The sequence below is a fragment of the Theropithecus gelada genome, chromosome 20 (genome assembly GCF_003255815.1).
Source record: "Theropithecus gelada isolate Dixy chromosome 20, Tgel_1.0, whole genome shotgun sequence".
NCBI lineage: Eukaryota > Metazoa > Chordata > Mammalia > Primates > Cercopithecidae > Theropithecus > Theropithecus gelada.
In genome coordinates this window covers 8388974-8413088 of record NC_037688.1, presented here as the reverse complement: position 1 = coordinate 8413088, position 24115 = coordinate 8388974, and the positions used below count along the sequence as shown (strand labels likewise).

The 24115-nt window shown below is 49.6% G+C and overlaps 1 protein-coding gene across 2 annotated transcripts in view; it reads right to left on the bottom strand.

The window, feature by feature from the left end:
- NOD2 (nucleotide binding oligomerization domain containing 2) overlaps positions 1-21189 on the bottom strand; it is a 39178-nt gene extending 17989 nt beyond the window's left edge. The window contains exons 1-4 of one of the 2 annotated variants that reach the window (XM_025370863.1): positions 21132-21189; positions 14687-15153; positions 6502-6607; positions 2097-3912 (exon numbers count right to left, since the gene is read on the bottom strand). In XM_025370863.1, the coding sequence (XP_025226648.1) occupies positions 2097-3912; positions 6502-6607; positions 14687-15145 (2381 nt within the window). In that variant the 5' untranslated portion in view covers positions 15146-15153; positions 21132-21189. Of the gene's footprint in view, positions 1-2096; positions 3913-6501; positions 6608-14686; positions 15154-17325; positions 17500-21131 lie in introns of those variants that run through there. The other variant, XM_025370862.1, reaches the window with a different exon arrangement.
- Positions 21190-24115: the final 2926 nt, after the last annotated feature.

Sequence of the window (24115 nt, the reverse complement as noted above, 5' to 3'; positions counted from 1 at the left end):
GGATGTTTGTGAAAAATATAGATTCCCTGGGCCCCACCGCAAACCTACTGAATGGGAATCACTAGAGGCAGGCCCAGGAATCTGCATTTCCACAAATGCCTTTACACACCACAGTCTGAGCACCAGGAGCTAGAACCAGGCCACCCTCGCCTTTCTCTGAACATACAGACAGACCTACAGTTTTCCCAGAGCCCTTCTGCACACCCTGGGAATCATGGGGACATCCTTAATCAAGGATGGAAGATCCATTCAAGAATTCCAGAGATGGACTGGCCTATGAGGATCACACAGGCCAGTGATGGCTGGCCTCTTAGGGTAAAAACTGTGAGTCTACTACCCAGGAAAATGCACATTCTTATTTCTATCAGGGAAATTGCTCCAACAGACAGGTTTCCAAATTCCCACTCAAAATATCAGGATCCTCCCTCCTAGGGAAATACAGTTTGGTGCTGGCTGTCTTCCACTTGCCTGGCCAGATCCACTCTCCCCCTTCTCTACCCATCTCTGGCTCCTGGGAGGCTGATGCCTGGGGACGACTCCAGCAGGCAGCCCACTCGATCTACCTGATGGGTCCAGTCAGTGGAAGGCGCTGGCCAGGGGCAAGAGTCGGGGTGGGGAGTTAGGGCCAAGCGGTATTCTTCCAGGTTGCAGAAGCTCAGGCAGCCCTCTCCATACCTTCCCCGCAGCTAATTAGTCTCCCTCTCCTTCCCCCTTCAAGTCTACCCTCCCCCAGCTGTTACTAACCCCAGGCCCCTGCACCAACCCTCTCGCTCTTCCTAACTCCTGCCCATGGCTTGTAAACAATCTCTTTATTAAACTCTCCTCAAATCATCCATTTTAAGTGTATCATCTGTTTCCTCCAAGACCATGATGGGTATAATCATATTTATATTCATTGTGTATAACACATATATATATATTCACTATATATGTTATGTATTATGTTGTTATTATGCTTTAACCTTATGACCATGGTCCTTATGTCAGGGTTAACAAAAGTCACTGCACGGTTTCTAGTGGATATCCATGTGTTCGGCCCATAGTGAAAAATAAATCTTGTTGCTTTGCCCCAGAGAAGATGTATACCATCCTAATACTCTCAAGAAGAGGTTTGTCCCATGCTTAGGGTCAATTAAGGTCATCCAGGTGTAGCCTAAAGCCCCTGGAGGCTGGGAATCGATTTTAACTTCAATCTAGAACTTCTGCTTTCCCATAGGTTCTAAATAGAAGCAGGGCGTCCCCTTTCAAGCTGGAAGGATGTTGGGGAATCTGTGGCATGCTGATCCCCAGGCCTAGGCACACCCTCTGCCCTTGCCTGCCCCCAAGATGTGGAAAGAGGCCACTGAGTTCAGGGGCACCGATTCTCCAAAGGGCAAAACCTCATATCTTTGGCTGGGGCTCTTAAGCAATACAGGTAGTGCTGAAATCCTGTTTGGACACTGTGCTACCTCAGGAATCCAAGAGTGGCTCCTCTTCCATTGTTGAAAGTGGCCAGGCAAATGAAAGATAGCCACTGTTGAAATCCTGCAGCCACTTTCTATTTCTTGGGCCCTGACATTCCCATCTGACTGGGATGTTAAAGTCTCTGATGGGGCACTAGTCGCCTCTGATTTGGTGACACATAGTACACAAAACTTTCTGCATGTGACCTCAAGGTTTTCAGGGAGCCTCTGAAGTGTATCCAGAGACTGGTGGGAGGCAGGAAACCTGTTATCAGAAAGATGTGATCTGTGAACCTCAACTCTGCCATTTCCTGTGTGACCCTGGACAATTTACTTCACTCCTCTGAGCCTCAAGTCAAGGATACTGGAGATAATAACATTCCTGCCTACAGCCCAGGGTAGTTGTAGAGATTAGATGAGGTCATTCCGGAAAGTGTAGCACCAGACCCAGCACAGAGGCCAGTCAATAAAGTATGGCTGTCATCACCACATATTGAAATTAAGACCCAGAAGGGAAGGGATCTGGACAGGGGTGCAAAGAAGGGTGGCAAAGGTGAAGCTGGGCCCAGATTTCTAGATCCCAGCTCGGTGCTCCCACGCTTAGCCTTGATGATGCTTCCCCATGCCTGAATAGCAATGCCCAGTAACACTCACTACAGAGCCTTGCAGACACCAAGGCAAGGCAGCAGCTGCTCCACGCCAATGTCACCCACAGAGTTGTAGTCCAGCTGCAGGGCCACGGGCTGCCGGAGGTGCCGCAGCACAAAGGCCAGGGCAGCACACTCGGCGGGGCCCACACTGCAAAATGTCAACTTGAGGTGCCCGACATTCAGGCCACGTGCAGCCTTCCGTGCCAACCGCTCCTCCTGCATCTCGTATAGGCTCCGGATAAGCCAGATGAACCCGGGCATGGCGTGCATGCTCTTGGCCTCACCCGGCGCAGCTGGCGGGATGGAGTGGAAGTGCTTGCGGAGGCTGCGGGCCAGACACCAGCGGGCACAGGCCTGGCGCCGGAGCAGGGCCTTCTCAGATGCCTGGCACTCGGCCAGCAGGTCCCAGTGCTCCCGGGACAACAGCCCCGCCAGGAAGGCTGCCGTGATCTGAAGGTTGTGCGGCTCGGCCTTCTGCAGCAAAGCTGCCACACTGCCGTCCTTTCCCTCTGAGCCCTGGATGCACAGCGTGGGCAGGAGCCTGGCCATCGGTGAGTTGCCTGGCCTGCCACAATTGAAGAGGTGTCTGAGCAAAGCTGGTGGCACATCAGCACTGAATGCCAGGTAGAATGCAGCAAAGAAGCACTGGAAAGTGATGTGCAGGAATTCCAGGGGCGCCGTACTCCCTGGCATGACACCTTTGGCACGCACCAGGAAGCCAAGAGAAATGTCATCAGGGCTGACCTGTGCTGCCTGGAGCTGCTGGGCTGAGAACACGTAGCAGCACATGCCCAGGCCCCACAGGGCTAGTCTGCCCAGGTGCAGAAGGGTGGGGAGACGGCCCCGAAGAAGACTGGGTCCCAGACCCTGGGAGGCTGAGTCTGGGGAGGTGGCATGCAGCAGAAAATGCTGCAGGATCAGCAGGTACATATCTGTAGTGGTCTTTGGGGACACCCCCTCCTGCAGCAACAGTTCCTGGTGGCATTTGGACACCATCCACGAGAAGACGGGAAGGTGGCACAAACCGTGCAGGGCTGAGGTCGCTTGGAGCAGGCGGATGAGGCGGTCCGCCACCCCAGGCTCACGATGGCGCTTCCTCAAGTACAGCTCGATGCCCTGTTCAGAGAAGCCCTTGAGGTTGAACTCGGTGCGGATGTACTTCCTGAGGAATGCTGACACAGCGGCTGGACGGCTGGTCACCACCTTTCGGGCATTCTTCAGCAGGTTGCCCTGCAGAAGGTTGAAGAGCAGGGTCTGGACAGAGGTGGGGTCGGTCGGGGAGCAGTGACGCTCATGATCCGTGAACCTGAACTTGAACTCATCAAAGCCATCAAAGGTTAACAGGACACGGTCAGGGTGGTCAAGGAGGAACTGGAAGACGTCCTCTTGATCAACATCAGGCCAACAGCAGTGCTCAAAGAGTAGCGTCCGCACGGAGAGTGGTTTGGCCACGCACTGCAGCTGCCGGCAGCTGAATGGGAAGACAAAGAGAAATTCCTGGAAGTCTCGCCCTGCAGCCCACAGCAAGTGGAGCCGCTGCAGGAGCGTGCTCTTGCCGCTGCCCGCCTCACCGACCACCAGCACGGTGTCTGCATCGTCGTTGAGGTGGCTGCGGGTGCTGAAGAGCTCCTCCAGGCCCAGGGTGGCCGGGCTCTTCTGCGGGGGTCCAGCCATGCCCACGTCTGCCCAGACCTCCAGGCCATTCTCTGTGTATATGTCCTCCAGGCAGAGCGTCTCTGCCCCATCATAGGTACTGAGGAAGCGAGCCTGAGCAGACACCGTGGTCCTCAGCTTGGCCATGTACTTCCTGCATGTGGCAGCTGGAAGGCAGAAGAAGAGGCAGATGAAGGTGGCACCATGGTGAAGAGGGGACCTAACCAGACAGTGGGCTGCTGTGGGGGAAGCTGACATAACTGAAGGGATAGGACAGCCAGCAAGCGCCCATCCTGGCTCCTCCATTCACAAGCTGTGGACTTTGAGGACAATCAAGGAAACTTCCTAACGGTCAGTTTCCACCTCTGTAAGGTGGGAGAAATGTTGATCTCTACCTTACAGACTTTTTACACGGATCAACTAAGATGACGTATGTCAAGTGCTCAGCACAGTGCTCAACACAAAATAAGTCCAAAGACATCAGTGACTGCCGTTATCATTACTCACACCAAGAGGAGTTGTAGATGATGGGAAGGGGCTCTAGGCTGGGATCAGAAGACCTGTATTCTGATATCTGTCCTGCCATAATGGCCAGGTGGCTTTGGATAAATCCCTTCACCATTCACTCTCAGTTAACTTTTTCTAAGGGGAACAAAGGGCTTCAGGGCTCAGGAGCCCAGTCTCTGAAGTCAGACACACCTGAGTGTGAAAGCCTGCGTCCACCACACACTTGGGCAAGCCATTTAGCCTTTCTGGGCCTCAGTTCTCTCATCTGTAAAAAGGGGGACAATATACACCTGGAAGGATTGTTTCAGGAGGCAGTGAGATAAAATAGAGTTTAAAAGAATATCTGACATGGCAAACTCTCAAAAAATGGTGCTTATTATCATTATTATTCATGGCTATAGTAGGCACAACAATAGACCCTCGAAGATGTCCGTGTCCCGATCCTCAGAACCTGTGAATATGTTACCTTATGTGGCAAAAGGAACTCTGCAGATGTGATAAAGTTAAACTTCGAGATGGGGAGATGAGCCTGATTGATCTGGGTGGGCCTAGCAATAGAAGGCCTCGGGGTCACCAGGGTGCCCCAGCTGAGCACTAGAATGAGAGTCTGTGATCCTGCCTCCACTTCCTCATCCTCCCCATGCACCCCACGCAGGGAGAGTTTTCATGCACAGGGTGTGTTTGGAAGGCTACTGCTCTTCCTTTCTCATCCTGAAAGCAATGCGAGCGAGCCATTTCCTGTGTCAGGGTTTAGTTCCCCTTTCAGGAAACGGGGAAGTGCCGGTTTAGAGTCCCCGGCTGGTAGGAACTCAGCACGGTCCCCCGCCATCACAGCCTCACTGCCCCCAACCAAACACTGGCCCACTTATTTTCAACCCAAAAACTAACAAGTAATTTCCAGAGAGCTCTGAGCTCACTGATGACTATCTGCAGTCACACAAAGGGGACGCCCTGTGTTTATGTCACCTCTGTTGTTCCCAGAGTTGATGATTATCGCTGAGCTTTCTACCCTCTGAATACACCAGGATCCCTGAACTTAGACCATAAGGTAAATATCTTCCTCTCCAATACATATCAGATATATATCTTCCTCTTCCGACCTGATTTCCAATGCAGGCTTTCCAGCCATCACCAATGATACTAAAATTCTCCGGAAAAAAAGAAAATGTCATTTTACAGAGAAATAAACACACCTTTAGAAGTGTGGGGAATCCTGCACCCTGGCCTGGTCTTACAGTGACCAGCTGTGCTTGATGATATCAACGGCAAACCTCAACCAAGGGCCAAACCAGGCCCCGCGCTCCATGCTGCTCACCCCGCTGTGGTGCACTGATGTTTAGATCCCATTCTTTGATGAGACTGTGCACTTGCGAGTGCCAGGCACAGACTTACAGCCACCCCTCCCACAGGTTTGCTTGCTGCCCACAGGGCAGGGCCCAGGGTGATAGACCCATCTGCCAGCACCACGCACAGCTCAGGGAGCTTCAGTGCCAATGAGCTTTCCCTACAGTGGTATAGGAAAAAGCCCTAAAGAGTGCCAGACTTTTGCACCCTCTCTTTACAACTGACATTTCTTCTCCCAAGAAAAGAGAAAGTGTAGGTGGGGACAATTTACAATCAGACCCATCTCCCCCTCCCTTGTCACTTAACCTCCCTGCCCAGTTTCCACATCTATAAGGTGAAAAAACCACCACCTACTTCTCAGGGTTGTTGCAAAGGGTAGACATTGTCCATAAAGCACCTGGCAGGATGCCTGGTATGTTCAAGAGGTGCTGTCCAAGCCCCTCCTGTTCCTGAGTTTGGGTGGTGACCCTGGGCACTGAGGGATACCAGAGTCTCTAGATCCACTTGGTTCTTGAGTTTCCGATTGTGAGCTGCTAAATTTCAGAGATCAAGAGGTACCAGCCCTAACTCAAAACATGTGTCCGTATCTTTTTGGTACAGATAATGAGAGTTTGGATGGTAAGTAACACCTTTGGTTAGCCTTCAGCATATGGTAGCTCCAATTGTCAGTGTACTGTGTGGGAGATAATGAAAGCTAATAGCTAACATCACACGCTTTTGTCCTTTTAATCCTCCTGAAATTGCAATGAGATAGGGGGTGGTGGTAGCCTTAAAACAAGGAAACTGAGTCACATGGAGGCTACACTGCCAGCATATGGGATGCTAACCGAGGTGTGTTCTACTCTTAACCATGGATCTGCACTGACTGCCCTTCCCTTTCTGATTAACTGAGAACATATACCTACCTTCCAAAGGCAGGGCCAACGGGACTGGTAATTCCTGAACATGTTGTAGAAGGAAGGCGGCCAATCCATTCGCTTTCACTGTGGCAAGATCGAGCAGCCTTCTTGCCTACGGGAAAGACAGAAGACATTGTTCCTCCAGGAAGGCTGATGGAGCAGTGTGGGAAGGCTTACTGATTACTACAACTTCATAAGCATCTCTCTTCCGTCCAGAATAAAAGGTCAGAAAAGCAACCGAACAACCACAGAAGTTTCAAGTCGTTAATAGTGTTGGATAGTGAACTGGACACACGCATCCAATCTGGCTCCTACCCAAAACTCACTGAAACAGTGAATAACAAAAATAAATGAAACAACATGAAGACGTAAACCTACAAAGATAGGGAAAATGATTCTGTAGGCTGTACACCATTTGGAAGAGAAGTGATTTCGTCAAGTCTCATGGATTGAATATTTGAATACAATCTCTGCTCAGACTCCCACATCTTCATCTCCAGCCTGAACTGTCCCCCTGAACCCTGGACTTACACATCCAACTGCCTAGTTTCCATTTCCACTTAAAAGTTTCATAAACACCTCCAACATATTCAAAACTAAACTCCTAACCTGCCCACGCACCTGCCAAACCAACAGCCTTCCTCATCTTGGCTAATATTAACCCCATTCTTCCAGGTGCTCAGCCCTGAAGTCGTGGAATCACCCTCAAAGTCTCTCCTCTGTAATCTGTCAAATCCTGTTGACTCCACCTTCAAAGCATGTCCCAAAGAGCACTGTCCAACAGAAATAAAATGCAGGGCACAAATGCAAGCCGCATGTGGAATTTCAAATCCTCTAACAGACATATGTTTTAAAGTTAAAAGAAATAGATGAATTAACTTTAATCATATATTCTATTTAACCCACAATAGTCCAAACATTACCATTGCAACATGTAATCCATGTAGAAAATAGCAAAATATGGCCGAGCCTGCTGGCTCACGCCTGTAATTCCAGCACTTTGGGAGGCCAAGGCAGGTGGATCCCCTGAGGTCAGGAGTTCCAGAGTAGCCTGGACAACGTGGTGAAACTCCATCACCACTAAAAATACAAAAAATTAGCCAAGCGTGGTGGCATGTGCCTGTAGTCCCAGGTACTCAGGAGACTGAGGCAGGAGAATCACTTGAACCTGGGAGGCAGAGATTGCAGTGAGCTCAGATCACACCACTGCACTCCAGGCTGGGTGACAGAGCGAGCCTGGGTCTCAAAAAAAAAAAAAAAAAAAAAGAAAAAAAGACAAAGAAAAGAAATAGCAAGGTATTTTTCATTCTTTCTTTCATATTAAGTCTTTGAAATCTGGTGTGTATTATGTGCTTATGGAAATTCCATGTGGAACAGCCGGGTCTCTAGTGCTCAAATGCCATCTGTGGCCAGTGTCTACATACCAGACACACAGCTAGAGAGCCCTGCCACTTCCTGTCACCTCCTCTATACCATCCTCCTCCAACCCACAATCCCTGCTCACCTAGAAAGCTGCACAGGCCGCAAAATTGGTCCCCCTGCTTCTGTTCCTGCCCCCACAGTCTAGCCTTAATGCCACAGCCAGAGTCTAATCCTTTACAAACAAAACTCAAGTCACATCGCTCCTGTACGAACGTCCCAATAACATCCCTATTTCCTCAGAATAAGAGTCCAAGTCCAACAGTAAACTTCAGGGCCCAAAACAGACAAAAATACCTGTCTAGAACCACGTGGACCCAAGTTTCTCCTTTCATGCCCCCTGTTACTCCACTCAGCATCCTGGCCTCCTGTTTCCTAAAACTACCAGGCATGCTCCTGCCTCTGGGCCTTGGCTCTGGCTGTCCCCTCAGCTTGGAAGCCTTCCTCCAGCCATCCATGTGGCTAATTCACTGTCCTCCTTCAAGTCTTTACTCGAATTTCACCTTCTAAGTGAGAACTCTGACTACTCTATTTAAAATTGCCATCATTTATCCCCTTCCCAAACTCTCAACTCCCAAACCCATTTTACTTACTTTCTACAGCACTTATCACCTTCTAGCACGCTCTGTAATTTCCTTCCTTTGGCTTATTGTCCCTCTCCCCTTACTGGAGTGTGCGTATTTCCAGGACAAAGATTTTTGTCTATTTTGTTCACTGAGATATCCCCAACACCTAGAAGAGTGTCTGGCACAAATCGGGTGCTCAAGGACTTGCTGAATGAATACATGGTAATGGACTGGGGGGACTCCTGAAAGTCAAATCTTAATGTCAAAATGAGAAAGTTGAAAACCATGCAGTGTGTATCCTAGAATCTGTAAAGGGCTCTGGAATGATCAGCATGAGGGACCTCCGGAACTGAAGAAAATGACTAAAACAAGGAGGACTGAATCAAAGTGTTTTCTGAAACACATTTCTGGTTTATCCCCAGGCAAAAGTCTGTGGTCTACTCAGACAACTTGATTAACCCAGGAGGCAAGATCTAAAGATATAAACACTGTCATTTCCCAAAATGTCTACAGTGAAATTCATGGTAGACAAGTTTCACCCACGTGCTCAACAAGTTTTAAAGTCCTACCTGTTAGTCTTGAGAAAGAAAACCAAGGAGTATCATGAGCTCAGAGAAAGCATCTAATGTGGGAGACAGAAGCCAAACAAGGGAGGAAGGGGAAAACTACTTGTAGAAAAGGTTTACATAGGGTGAAAAACAGTCAAACAAACAAAGAACCCACCTATCTTATGATCCTTAAGTCAAAGAAGATGTTGCATCCATGAAACAACAGTAAGATACTACAAAAAAGAAACAGTCAAACCTACCTCTTGCAAACTAAAATCATGACATCAAAAATGAAAAATTCAAGAGTTTAAAGATAGAGTTGTGACTATCATAGAAAAGTAGATCAAAAAGACACAGAGATGGAAAATAGAAGAAAATTAAATGATCGGTCAAGGAGTTCTAACATTGAAGTAATAGTAGTTTCATAAAAAGAGAAGAGATAAAATGGAGAGGAAGAAATCACCTATAAACTAATCAAGAACATTTCCCAAAACATAAAGACAGAAGTTTCCAGATTCAAAGTACCTCTTGGGTGACCAACACAATGGAAGAACATCAAGGCACATCATTGAAATTTTAAAATGCTGGGGACTAAAAGAAAATTTTACAAGCTTCCAGAAAGAGTTTTAAAATGGTTTTGGAGGCTGGGTGTGGTGGCTTACGCCTTTAATCCCAGCACTTTGGGAGGCCAAAATGGGCAGATCACCTGAGGTTAGGAGTTCAAGACCAGTCTGGTCAACATAGCAAAACCCCATCTCTACTAAAAATATAAAAATTAGCTGGGTGTGGTGATGAGTGCCTGTAATCCCTGCTACTCAGGAGGCTGAGGAAGAAGAATTGCTTAACCCCAGGAGGTGGAGATTGCAATGAGCCAAGATGACACTACTGCACTCCAGCCTATGTGACAGAGTGAGACCCTGTCTCAAAAAGAAAAAAAAAAAAAATGGTTTTGGAATTCTTAGAAGCAATATTGAAAACAGATGATAATGGAATAATGCAATCAAAATTCTGAAGGAAAATGATGGCCAGCCCAGAATTTTTATACCCAGCTAAACTATCAATCCAGTATGAAGGAACTTTTAGAAATTAAGAGCTCAGAAATTTTAACTTTCATACTTTTATTATAAGGAATTGACTGGAGGATATGGTCTAGCAAAATGGAGTAAACCAGGAAAGAAGAGGCCACAGGATTCAGGATATAGGAGACCAACTCAGGAAGACCATGTAGGGAAATCTCAGGTTGACGGCTGTATACTATAAGTAGACAGCCACCAGTTCAGACAGAATGGAGTAGTGACTCAAGACTCAGACTTGTTGAGGGCAGTTATCTCCTAGATGTCCAGGCAAGCCTGACCCTAACCTTTTTCTATGTTTGACTTTTCTTCACCATGAACTAATATCATTTCTTTTTGACTCCTGCTGCCTCAGTCAGCTGAGGACATTCATTTTACTCCACAGAAGTGCTTAGCCTTGGCCTATTCCTAGACTAGAATAGCCTTTGGCAAGTTTACCACTGACTGTACAAAGCAGCCTGCTACCTCTGGACATTTTCCTCTGGACAGCACCTAATTCACATCAGCCGTACCAGACCCTCCAGTTGCAATGAGCCCAATATTTCCCCAGACTCATTCATGACATTGCCTACTGACTTCCCAGAAGAGGTCCTTATAAATTCCCAGGGAAGGCAAAGCCAGACCAAGTCCCTGGGACTCCACTTAGCTTTCCCTGCCTTGGGAACCTTCATCTAAGAAAAGGTAATAGTGACCTTTCTTTTTTTGAGACAGAGTCTTGCTCTGTCGCCCAGGCTAGAGTGCAGTGGTGTGATCTCGGCTCACTGCAACCTCTGCCTCCCAGGTTCAAGTGATTCTCCTGCCTCAGCCTCCTGAGTAGCTGGGACTTCAGGTACATGCCTCCATGCCTGCCTACTTTTTTGTATTTTGAGTAGAGATGGGGTTTCTCCATGTTGGCCAGGATAGTCTTGATCTCCTGATCTCGTGATCTGCCTCCCTCGACCTCCCATAGTACTGGGATTAAAGGCATGAGCCACCACACCCAGCCTATTTTAAGTGACCTTTCTTTACACAGTTATTTTTGGCTTGCTACTCAGTTTTTCAAAATAGAACAATACATTGTTTGGGGATTTATTTTAAACGATGCTAAAACATTAAAGAAAGCAAAGAAATGATTTACACAAATCATTTTTTTTTACCAGTGTCTACCTCTAGTAGCTGCATTTTTTACCAGTGTTTACCTCTAGTAGTTGCAATTAAAGAAGGCCCCAGCTACTGACAATGTCCTGTTTTTTAACCTGGGTGATGGGAGCAGTTTACACCATACATATGAAATATACACACTTTTCTGTATGCATGGTGCATTTCCCAATTTAAAAATGTTTAAGTTAATATTGTTATAGGAATCAGGCAATTCAGAGCTCAGTCTGACACCTCAGCCCTATCAACTTTAACAGTTGCATGAGTCAGACGGACAGCTGGTATTACAGCTGGTGTTACCAGCCTCAGGTTTCCTAACAACTGCTATGCCCAACTGAGCAAGTTTACCACACAAAGCCCCCACATTTTATGACAGACAGAGAATAGCACAAGCTCTGGAGGAAAACAGGCCTGGATTCAAATTCTAGCTGGGCCACTTCCCAGATGGGCGATTTGGGCAGTTTCTTCATTGTTAAAAAACAGTGTAGTCACACTACACCCTTGTGGGGCTTAAATAAAACAATACAGGGAATGGACTGGGTACAGTGCCTGGCACACAGTAGGCATTCACTCAGTCAGTAGTAGCAATGGCTATTTTTGGAATTTAGTTCTTTAACTTGTATTTTGTTTCATTCCACAGCATTTTCTGTCCCTAACCTACAATCAATGACAACTACTTCTTCATAGGAAATTAAAAGGCCATTTGGGAAGACATATTGGTTGGATATACCACAAGCACCATCCAGATAAAATCAGAAAGGCCACTAAGGGAAGGCTACCAAATCAGAGTCACAGAATGTCAGAGCTCAAAGGGGGCTCAGAGAGAGCTGGATTCTAAAGGCTTAAACCTCAGACAATGCAATCCCTTCAAAATCTCCTAGTATCCTCAGATCTGTTGCCCCCTATCCCTGCTACCCACTCAGCTCAGTCCCAGCCTTCAATGTTTGCTTTTGCTGTCTATTTAGCCCTTTCTTAAGATGAATTCTTAGCTCATTAAAATCCAGCCTTAGATGGGCACGGTGGCTCATGCCTGTAATCCCAGCACTTTGGGAAGCCGAGGGAGGAGGGTTACTTGAGCCCAGGAGTTTGAGACCAGTCTGGGCAACATAGCAAGACCCCGTATCTACAAAAATAAAAATAAAAATTTAGCCTAGTATGGTGGTGCCAGCCTGTGTCCCACCTGCTTGGAAGGCTGAGGCGGGAGGATCACTTCAGCCCAGGAGTTCGAGACTTTAGTGATTTATGATCGTGCCACTGCACTCCAGCAGCCTGGATGACACAGTGAGATCCCCATCTCAAATAAATAAATAAATGCCTTTCTTCTTTCCTAATCTAGGCATCTAAGGTTGTGAATTTCCCCCTATGTTCTGCTGTAGCTGTATCTGATAGATTTTGATAAATAATATTCTCATTATTTTTTGGTTCTGAATATTTTCTGATTTCCATCACGATTTCTTCTTTCACCCATGAGTTATCCCATTTCTTTTCTTCACCAATTCGGAGGTACTTCCTCTGCTCATATCCTGTCTTCTCTGGGCCCTAGGGATCTAGGCTACCTTCTCCAAACCCCTCAGACCATCTGTACCAGACCACATGGCTGAACTTTTAAAGATGACAAGACACAATCTTGTAACTTCTCAGACGGGTTGATTCAATTCCCCTAATAAATTATAAGAGAAACTAAGGTCAATCCAATAATGAATATATCTTCTGTACGTGTAACTAATCAGAGAGGACTGCACCACGTCTGCTCTGTAAATACCTAGCCATGTGAGCCAGCTTTAGTGCAGCCTTGAAGACAAATTCGTTTATTTCATCAGTCTCAACCTAGGGTTACCCAGACTCACATGAACACCACATACATTTTTGGAAAACAGACAAAAATAAAAACTAAAATGTTCCCCAATCCAGCCCAATTTAATACTGCAGTGTCATTCTAATTCAATCATTCATTCAATAACTCATTTATTTCATCCACAAATATTTATGGAGTACCTACTATGTGCAAAGCTCTATGAAGACAACAAACTTTAAGCAAATATGTATGAAGCACCTAGTAGATTCTGGCTGAATAAATGAATGAATAAATGAATGATGGATGAATAAGCCAATGACCAATGTTGGCCAGCTGGTCCAGCATTGGCCCTCTCATTAACTATTGTGAGCTTATTCAAACTACTTTACTTGGTCTCAGTTTCCTGATTTATAAAGTGGAATGTTAGTGAGTGTTCCGTCTGCCTCTCAGGAGCCCTAAGAATCACTGTTTGGAAGAAAACAAAAGAGTTTCAAAAATATTCAGTGGTCATTTCTCTGACCTTCTGGTCTCTGTTGAGTCATTACCTTCTTGGGGCAGTTATATCCCAACTCTGAACATCTATGATCTAATGCAATTTCATATCAGAAATCCTACATAAACATTTAAGCTATATTAGTATATAATATGCCACGTTAATTATAAAATAGAGATTCAATATACTACAATGTTATGATCTGTTGTGCTGTTAATTTAAAACAGACAGAAACAAAAGTGTACAAGTACAGAGTATCACTCATAACAGAAATAATCAATAGCAGCCAGTGGTAATAGACACTATCCTAAGCATTACTCAATTTAACTCACTGAATCCTCCCAAGAGCCTTATAGGATAGGCACCATTTGACTATTACCATTGTTTTATAGATGAGGAAACTGAAACAAGAGAGACTGAGGCTGGAGAGGCTCCATAGGGAAGCCTGAGATCACACAGGGTTGACCTTGAGCCTGCACCATTCTGGCTTCAGAATCTGAGCCCCTGGCCACCACACACTTCCTCTCGGCAGAAGTGGTATGTTGGCCAGGCAAAGCGGTTCATGCCTGCAATCCCAACGGTTTGGGAGGCCAAGGCGGGAGGATTGCTTAAAACCAGGAGCTGGAGACCAGCCTGGGCAACATAGCAACAGCCCATCTCTAAAAGAAAAAAAAAAAAAAAAGCTGTGCGTGGTGGTACAGCACTCATAGTCCCAGCTACTCAGAGACCAGAAGATCATGAGTGCAGGAATTCAAGGCTACAGTGAGCTATGATTGTGCCACTGCATTCTAGCCTGGGTAACAGAGTGAGACTTCAAAAAGGAAAAGAAGGGAAGGGAAGGAAGAGGAGGGGAGGGGAGGAGAGGGGAGGGGAGGGGAGGAGAGAGAAGGGGAGGGGAGGAGAGGGAAGAGGAGGGGAGGAGAGGGGAAGGGAGGGGAGGGGAGGGGAGGAGAGGGGAGGGAAGGGAAAAAGAAAGAAGGAAAGAAAGTTGTATGTTGCCTTCCAAGAGTCAAGAGCAAATTTTACCTGCCTGGCTACCTTTTTAGGGGAAATCCCACAGACCAAGTTACCCCACAGGCTGACTTCACGAGGACAAATCAGTCTTGGTGACTAAGCACCCCTTTCCTGGGAACTCTGTGATGCATGCAGGAGTGCCTCACCCTCTGGGACGGTGTGAAGATTGGCAGCCTGATTTCGTCACATTCGTACTGGCTGACGAAACCCCGCTCTCGTGCCAGGTCCAGCACGCCCTCCACATGGCTGTGGAGCCTCCTGACAATGGCTGGCCGGTGACTCTGCAGGTCTCGGGCTGGGTGGAGCGAGTGGGGGTCCCAGCAGCCATGCAGCTTCGGGGATTGGCTGTCGGCCTGGGCTTCCTGGGCAGCGGTGACGAGTTTCTGACAGGCCCAAGTACCCTTATTCCAGACGGTGTCCAGGAGGCGCCTGGCCAAGTGGGAGAGAGGCTGGCCCAGGAGGTGGATGCCCTCGTAGTCTTCCCAGGAGAGGACCTCCCAGGACAGCAGCCAGTCCAGGACACTCTCGAAGCCCTCCAGGGACCCTGAGACCAGCAGCTCCACCAGCTGACTCCTCTGTGCCTGAAAAGCCTCCTGCGAGCACATTTCACAACCTGGGGAGGAGAACAAGGTCAGGGCAGGACTTCTCCAGAAGTCAGACGTGGGGTGGCTGGGGAAGGCCAGGGCAAGTCAGCCCCAGCAGAACCCGAGTTGGCCATGGTTCTAGCCTCAGACATTACCCAATCCAAGCTCCCCACCATACAGATGTGAAAATTGAGACCCAGAGAAGGCAAGAAACACCTCAAGGTCCCACAGAGAGTTTGAAGCAACCAAGAATTAAATCAAGACCCCTAACTCCCACATCCATGCTTGGTCTCCGGCTTAAAACGTTTAAAAAGGCTTGAGGTAATATGAGGAGCAAGAGATCTTCCAAGGTCACTTGAGATCAGGAGTTCCAGACCAGCCTGGCCAACACGGTAAAACCCTTTCTCTACTAAAAATACAAAAATTAGCCAGGCATGGTGTGGGCACCTGTAATCCCAGCTACTCAGGAGGCTGAGGTAGGAGAATCACTTGAACCCAGGAGGCAGAGGTTGCAGGCTGCACTCCAGCCTGGGCAACAGAGCAAGACCCTGTCTCAAAAAAATAATAATAAAAATGTAAAAAGTAGAGAGAGAGAAAGAGAGATCTTCCAAGCAGTCAGGGAATTCATTCTCTTCAAAGCAGGGTGAGAGGAGCTCCTTCACACTGGCTGGATTCACGCTACAGCAGTTTCAGTAATGGCTAATATTAATTAAGCATAAACAACACACCAGGCGCCATTCTAAGTGCTCTCCTGCGTGAATTCACTGAACCCTCCCAGCCACTCTGAAGTAGTGCCTATGATCTGCCCATTTTACAGAGGAAGACACTGAGGCACCGAGAGGCTCAGTGATTTGTACGACATGTCACAGCTAGACAGGCAGAGTCAGGATTTCAACACAAGCCGTGTGCAACTCCAGAATGCATGTCTCTAACTCTTACATTTGGGTTCCCCACGGGGGCCCCAAGCCCGTGCTGTGTGTTTTGCACACTGCTACTCCAAGGGGTACACTCAGAGTATTATTCTAAAGGTCCTATCCTAGGCTAAGTGAAAAATTACGGTGCAAACTAAGTTGTTTCCAAGCATTCTCGTGCCTTGTCCCCCATCAACACTTCCCCCACACACTTGCCCTAGGGCCCTCACCTCCCTCCCACGCCCTCGAAACCACCGTGCACAGACTGCTGCTGCTGCTGCTATCGTTAGCCACCTGCTGTGGGTTCTGGGAATTTGAGGGCAAGTAACCCTTCAGGAGCTTCAAGCCCTGGGAGGATCTCTGAGCAGCTGAGAAAATCTCTCAGCATGGTCAGTTCTGCGATTGTCGTGGGGTCCGTGGACAAGAGCTGGTGCAGTGCCTCGAAGAAACAAAAGTGAAAGGGTGTAGGCATGGACAACAAAGAGAGCCATCGGCTTCTTTTTATAAATCAGGGACATTCCCAGCCACTCGAGGGAGTAGATGCCAAGCGGCCTGGGGATTTTGCCTCTTTGCTGATGGTTGTTTATGTGTCTCTCTCCCTGCCTGGGTCACGTGGAAGCCTGAGTCTTACTCGTCCTAGCATCCCTGAGCCTGGCACGGCACTGTCCCCCGCAGAGACACTGTGGAAATGTTCATGAATCAAATATCCCCTGGGCTGGGGGTGGGAGGAACACTGTAACCATCCTCATACGGCAGCCAAGGTAAGCAAAAGGAAAAACCTCCAATCTCTCAGAACGCTGCTGGGGCACAGGAGGCCCTGTGCTGGTCAGATGGGGAAACGGAGGCAATGAGGTTATTTGTGTGTCTGGCTGCTTGGGAGAGAGAGTGTCCCCCCCTGCACAGGCCACTGGAATCCAGGAACTAAGGTAGTTCTCTCAGGCCAAGGAGGTCTCCTCCCCGTGCTCACCTCTAAGCAGAGGAGACAAGAGGGTGGGGTGGCGGGGGACGGGGGAAGAGAGGACCAAAAGGGGGTAGAATAAATCTCTGGGCTTGGCCCTGGAGTGGTTCTCAGCTGTGGAAACATCAGCCAAGGACGCGCGACAGCAGCCCCCACCATCACCCCTGCCAGGGTCCTGGGGAAAATAACCACCCACCCACTCTCCCCAGAAAACAGCCCAGAGACAGGGTCAGCACTCCCCATCTCACCCCAGGCCTGGGAGCATGCGCGCAGCCAGGGATGAAAGAAGGCTGAGAGTCAAGCTGAGACAGGACAATGCCTGCTCCTCTTACCCAGAAAATGTCCGAGGAGGACACTTGCTCTTTCCTCCTCATCAGGAGAGACTGGACCACCCCCTCTTCCCCCATCAAAGCCCATTAGGCTGGGGGAGCAGGCATGGCATCTGTGGGTGGGCCTTGTGCAGAACACCAAAAGCCCAGTGGCACAGGACTGGTGAGCCTGGATCTGTCTACCAACCCCACCTTCAAGGGAAATTCCCAAAGGAAAAGCCAGAGGCCAGAGTTGGCCAACCAGCCTTCCAGAACTAGGTAATTCCAGGCAATTCTGGCACAAAGCCTTGTGCATCCTGGAGACCATGACCCTCCCTGAAAAACCCCACTGGGGACATGAGACACATTCACGAGGGGACAGGCCACAAGTAAGTAGGGGCCCCTCCCTAGCACACCAAGCCTAGGGCAGCCTGGCCTACGTGTGAGCCATACACACCCCGGCTAGTGACGTCGGGCTTCTGTGGGCACCAGGAAGGGGAGGGCCGCCCAAGTCACGTGACTCAGAGCTCTGTCCTCCCAGCAGCTGCATCACCGCACCTCTGCCCTGGCCTTCTTCCAGAAACCTCAGAGCAAAGAGAATCCTGAGGGCCAATTCAGCCAGTCCCCCGTCTCTGAGCAGGCATTGTCCTGTCTCATATTAAACATCCGGAGAGGAGGGCCTGGCCTTAGTGCTGTCCTCACTAACCAGCTCAGGAAGCTCACCAGCTTGGGAATTTATTCATTATGTCTAGCTTCAGTTTCTCCTGCTTCAGTTTAACTTGGGAAAGAGACAGAAAAAATATTCACTCATTATCTGTTTCCTAAAAATTGTCCTTCACATCCTTCCTCTTACCCCTTTATTACCTGATCGGGCTTCCCCTCTTCAGGCAAAATCTATTAGTCTATCTGCATTGCCTTTTGATCTCTACTTCAGTTACTACAACTTCAAAGACACCATTGTCCTCCCCAGGGTGAGGCCCATGTAGAGAAAGGAGCACTTCCTCGCTGAAAGAGAAGGTCAAGGAGCGACCCACAAGGGCCCTCCCTGAAACCCAGGCCCAGGCCTGAGCCTGGACAGCTCCTTCCTTCCTGAGACCACAGCCAGCCTGGTTTCTCTGGGGCCAAGAGCAAATGCTTTGCTTAAGTGCTGAAATCTCAGCCCACTGACCCCTTGCAGACAGGAGAGGAAGGGAAGCCCAGGGAAGCTCAACTTCCCAAATATCCCGGGTCTCTGCGGGGGCCAAGCACCCCCACCCTCCCCCAGCCATCCTGCATTCTCCCTCCCCGGCACTGAACTTCTCTTCCTAAGAGACCAGTTCCCCCCACCAGTGCACAATGCACTATAATTCTCCATTGTAAAAGTAAAGCCCTCTCTTGACACCCACCTTCTTCATTTGGCTCCAATCCCATTTATCTGCTCCCCTTTATAGCAGACCCCCTTGTCTGTTGCCTGTACTGCTGTCCCCAAGTCCTCCCATCCCCTCCCTCACCCTCAAGTTCCCCATCCAGCTCCAGTGAAACTGTCACCAGTGACCTCCCGTTGCTCAATCCTCAGCCCTCAGCCTGCTTGCTCTGCCAGGGGCATTGGTCATATTTGTTCCCTCCTTCCTCTTTGGGGCATTTTCCTCATTTCCTCCAGGGCACCCCAACTCTCTGATTTTCACTCTTTCTGTCTTCTTGGCTGGTTCCTAACACTGGGGGCCTCAGCGCTCAGTGGTTGGACCCCTTCTCTTCTCCATATCACTCCCTCCCTAGATGAGACCACCTGCTCTTGTGGCTTTAAATACCAGCTATATGGTGATAATGCCCAAAGTTTTATTTCCAACTCCAACCTCCGCCCTTAACTTTTCCCAACTGCTTACTCATCACTGATGCCTAATGGACAGCTCAGACTCCACAAGCACAAAACCAAACTCTCAATCTCCCCTAAGCAACTCCCATTTCAGTTCATGGCAGCTTCAAACCTCCAGAAGCTCGAGCCAAAACCTCAGAATCGTATTTGACTCTACCTTTCTCTTACACCCCAAATCCTATCGACACAGCTTTTGAAATATATCCCAAATCTGAATGTCTTGTTTTTTAAATTATTATTTTAACTACCTCTGGGCCATGGTGCAAGCCACCATGGTCTCTCCCCAGAATGACAGCAATGATCCTCTCACCAGGCTCTCCTTCTGCCCTTACCTCACTCCCCACGACCCATTCTCCACCCCACAGCGAGGTGGGCCTGCCAGACCCCAAGTCAGAGCAGGGGACTCCTCTGTTCCAAACCAGTGCTCCCATCATGCTCAGAGTGAAAATCAAAGCCTCCCAGCCCCCCAGATACTCACGTGGCTCACCCCTCAACTCCTTATGACTTTGCCCAGCTCTCCTGGTCTTGGGGAAGCCTTCCCTGGCTGTGCTATATACAATGCAATACCCAGCCCCAGCACCCCATCCTGCTTCCCAGTTTTGTTTTACTCATAGCACTTCCCACCACCTGCCATGCAGTGTATTTACTTATTTCATTGCTGTCCATTCCTTTCTAGAATGTGCACTCCATGAGGGCAGGGAGTTTTGTCTGATTTTCCTATTGCTCTGTCTTGTGTCTCATCCAGTGCATGAATGATGATCGCCGGAATGAATGAAAGAATGGATGTGCTCTGCATGGCTCCGGGAGACAGAGGTGGAACCAAGGTGTAGAATCTGCAAGCCATAGATTTTAGCTAAAGAAAACAAGAGCTGCAAGGCACTGAAAAGCCACCTCACCAGTAGCAAGCTCCCCACCACTGGGCATGTGTCACAGAGGGGTTCTGCGAAGGGTAGGAGGGAGGTGGGTTGGATGAGGATGCTTCCAGCCTCAGATCCCAGGGTGCAGAGAGGTAAAGGAGCCTTGAGTGGCCAACAAACTCAGGGGCCCCAGCAGCCTCATGGCTGAGTGATCGGGTCAGGCAAGTACAGGTGGTGGGGATGTCACTCTGGTCTTCTTCACTAAAGGGTTAGAGGAGGGTGACAGGGCAGGTGTTTCCCCTCTGTAGAACAAGGACCCTGGAGGAGGCCAGGTCACAGCCCATGGGGAAACCAAGGCCATGGCAGGAAGGGCTCAGAAAGAGCGAAGTCAGAAGCAGGGGTCCAGCCCCCAGCCCTCATGCAGCTTCAGGAGGCCCTCCCCAGGGGGATTGAGGTGGAGGGCTTTTCAGTGTGTTGGGATGAAAGCAGGACCAGATGGCTGCTCCATCAACTTGCAGCTTCAGGAGGCCCTCCCCAGGGGGATTGAGGTGGAGGGCTTTTCAGTGTGTTGGAATGAAAGCAGGACCAGATGGCTGCTCCATCAACTTGAGAAGCAGAGGAGAGCAAACAGACAGGAGATGTGGCCTCGCAGGTCCTGATGTGGGCTGTCTGGGAAGGGATGGATTTAAACTTAGATCTCACACCCAACAAGGGAGAAGCAGGAGGCAGGAGATTCCCCTAAGAGGTGCAGAGAGCAGCAGTAGGATCCTCCAGGCAGACTCGCCCACTTCCACCCACCCACTCACTGGCAGGGTGAAGATGGGAAACTGAGTCCCACAGAGAGGAAGGAAACCAAAAGAGTTGCCCCCTCTGAGACCTGAAGCCCAGGCTCCTCAGGACTGCTCACTCCTGCCGGGGACCTCCCCCACCTCGAGATGCCCCCTTTCCGTCTCACTTCCCACCTACACCCCGGGACTCTCCCAGGAGAAACCGAGGCAACCCTTGCCCAAGCCCTAAGGCCAGGACGGCTCGGAAGCCAAGTGTTCAAGTCACGGGGGCGGGACCCTCGGCGCCCACAGTCTCCCCTTAGCCCACCCCCAGGCGCTGGGCACATCACTCACCGCGAGCCACCTGGGCGCCGACTCCAACGGGCCACGACTCCCGGCCCCGGCTCCGGCTCCGGCTCCGGCTCTGGCTCGGGCTGCGGCTCCGGTTGCGCGGGCGCTTGGCTCCGCCCCCGCCCGGACCCCGCCCCTGCTCTGCCCGGACCGCAGCACCCGCTCCTGTCCCGTGGCCCCGCAGCCCCGCAGGGCCGGCTCCAGGACTGGCCACGCTCACCTGGGACAGGGCAGGACCGGGGCTGCCTGCGGGGCTGGACGGCCCTGGCTGTGTGCCCTGGCCAGTGTGCCTCTCTTTCTGGGCCACGTTTCAACCAGGAGGGAACCGGGGAGTCGTCTGAACAACCCGCTTCCCAACACACACACAAACACACACACACACACACACACACACACACACCACACCGCTTCCCAACACACACACACCACACACCGCTTCCCAACACACACGCGCACACACACACCACACACACACCGCTTCCCAACACACATACATACCCTGCTTCCCCCAACACACACACCCTGCTTCCCAACACTCATACACACACACACACACGCCCTGCTTCCCCCCCACACACAAACATGCTTCCCAATACATACACACACCCCTCGCTTCCCCCAACACACATATCCTGTTTCCCAACACTCGCGTACACACACACACACTTCCCAACACACGCACCCTGTTTTCCCAACACACACCCCCCACACACACCGCTTCCCAATACACACGTGCACACACACACACTCCACTTCCCAACACACACACACCACACACCCTGCTTTCCCAACACACACACACCCCACACACACCGCTTCCCAACACACACACCACACACCCCACACACACCACTTCCCAACACACACACCGCTTCCCAACACACACACACACTGCTTCCCAACACACAAACATGCTCCCCAATATACACACACCCCACTTCCCAACACACACACACCACGCACCCTGCTTTCCCAACACACACACAGCCCACACACACCGCTTCCCAACACACACACACCACACACCCCCCACACACCACTTCCCAACACACACACCGCTTCCCAACACACACACACACACCCCTTCCCAACACACACACGCCCTGCTTCCCCCAACACACACACCCTGCTTCCCAATACTCACAGACACACACACACACACGCCCTGCCTCCCCCCACACACAAACATGCTTCCCAATACACACACACACCCCTCGCTTCCCTCAACACACACACCCTGTTTCCCAACACTCGCGTACACACACACACACCCACACACACTTCCCAACACACGCACCCTGCTTTCCCAACACACACACACCCCACACACACCGCTTCCCAACACACAAACATGCTCCCCAATATACACACACCCACCTCCCAACACACACACACCTCATTTCCCAACACACACACATCGCTTACCTACACACACACCTCGTTTCCCGACACACACCACTTCCCAACACACATACACACACACACACAGCCAAAACTAGGAAAGCTTTTCCAGAGTGTTACACGTTAGGTAAGAGTGGACTGGTCATTGAAGGTTCTTTTTTTCATTTTCCTTTTAATTTTTCTGTTTTTGGGGAGGGGGTTTTTTTTTTGGGTTTTTTTTTTTTTTTTTTTTTTTTTTTTGAGACGGAGTCTCGCTCTGTCTCCCGGGCTGGAGTTGCAGTGGCCGGATCTCAGCTCACTGCAAGCTCCGCCTCCCGGGTTCACGCCATTCTCCTGCCTCAGCCTCCCGAGTAGCTGGGACTACAGGCGCCGCCACCTCGCCCGGCTAGTTTTTTGTATTTTTTAGTAGAGACGGGGTTTCACCATGTTCACCAGGATGGTCTCGATCTCCTGACCTCGTGATCCACCCGTCTCGGCCTCCCAAAGTGCTGGGATTACAGGCTTGAGCCACCGCGCCCGGCCTATTTCTCAGTTTTGTACTAATAGGGCTGGAGTACCTCTCTAGCACTGCCTAGGCTACTTGGCTCTGAAACTATCTAATTAACTTTAATAGCATTGTTTTTGTTTCCATTAAACAATTTTATTTTACATTCTTCTGTTCTCTGGAGCTGATGACACCGGTTTTCCATTTAACGTGTTAATATAAATGCCCCTTTTTAAACTCTTATATTTCTTTTTTTTTTTAAATGTGAAGTCAATTTTTTAAACTAATGAAAATAACTGGCATCTAGAAAGTGCTTACCAGGTGCTAATCTTTACATACAGTAACTCAGTTACTTCCACCTCTAGGGTATTGACTATTATTGCCTCTAACTTATAGATGCAGAAACTGAGGTACAAATTTGAACTTGGATCTCACACCCACCAAGGGAGAAGGAGGAGGCAGGAGATACCCCTAAGAGGTGCAGAGAGCAGCAGTAGGATCCTCCAGGCAGACTCGCTCACTTACACCCACCCACTCACTGGCAGGGTGAAGATGGGGAAACTGAGTCCCACAGAGAGGGAGGAACTCAAAAAAGAGTGACCTCTCTGAGACCTGAGCCCGGGCTCCTCAGGACTTCTCACTCCTGCGAGGGGCCTCCCCAGACTCAAGATGCCCCCTTTCCTCTGGCATCAGAGATGGGGATTTGCCCCAAAGATGGGATTTGCCCCAGGCCTCTGACACAAATTAATGCTGTAACCGCTGCCCCCCACCGCTTTCAGGTAAATACCTGTACAGGTGGTGCACAGTCAGCCAACATTGGAAAATGCTGCATTAGAAGGACTGAATCTACCCTAGAAAACTCATTCTGGGCAGTGCACAGATCCATCTACGAGGATATTCACCACCATCTTGCCTAAAGCAGTGAGAAGCTGGAAATCTCCCTAATGCCCAGTAACAGAAAAGTAATTAAGAAAACTGACGGAACATCTGAACCTAGAACACTCAACCCGACCCATCTTCTCTCAATCCCACTATCCAATTTGGGAGCAAATTTTTCAACTTGGCCTTCAAATATTTCCAAGATGCAGCCCATCTTTTCCAT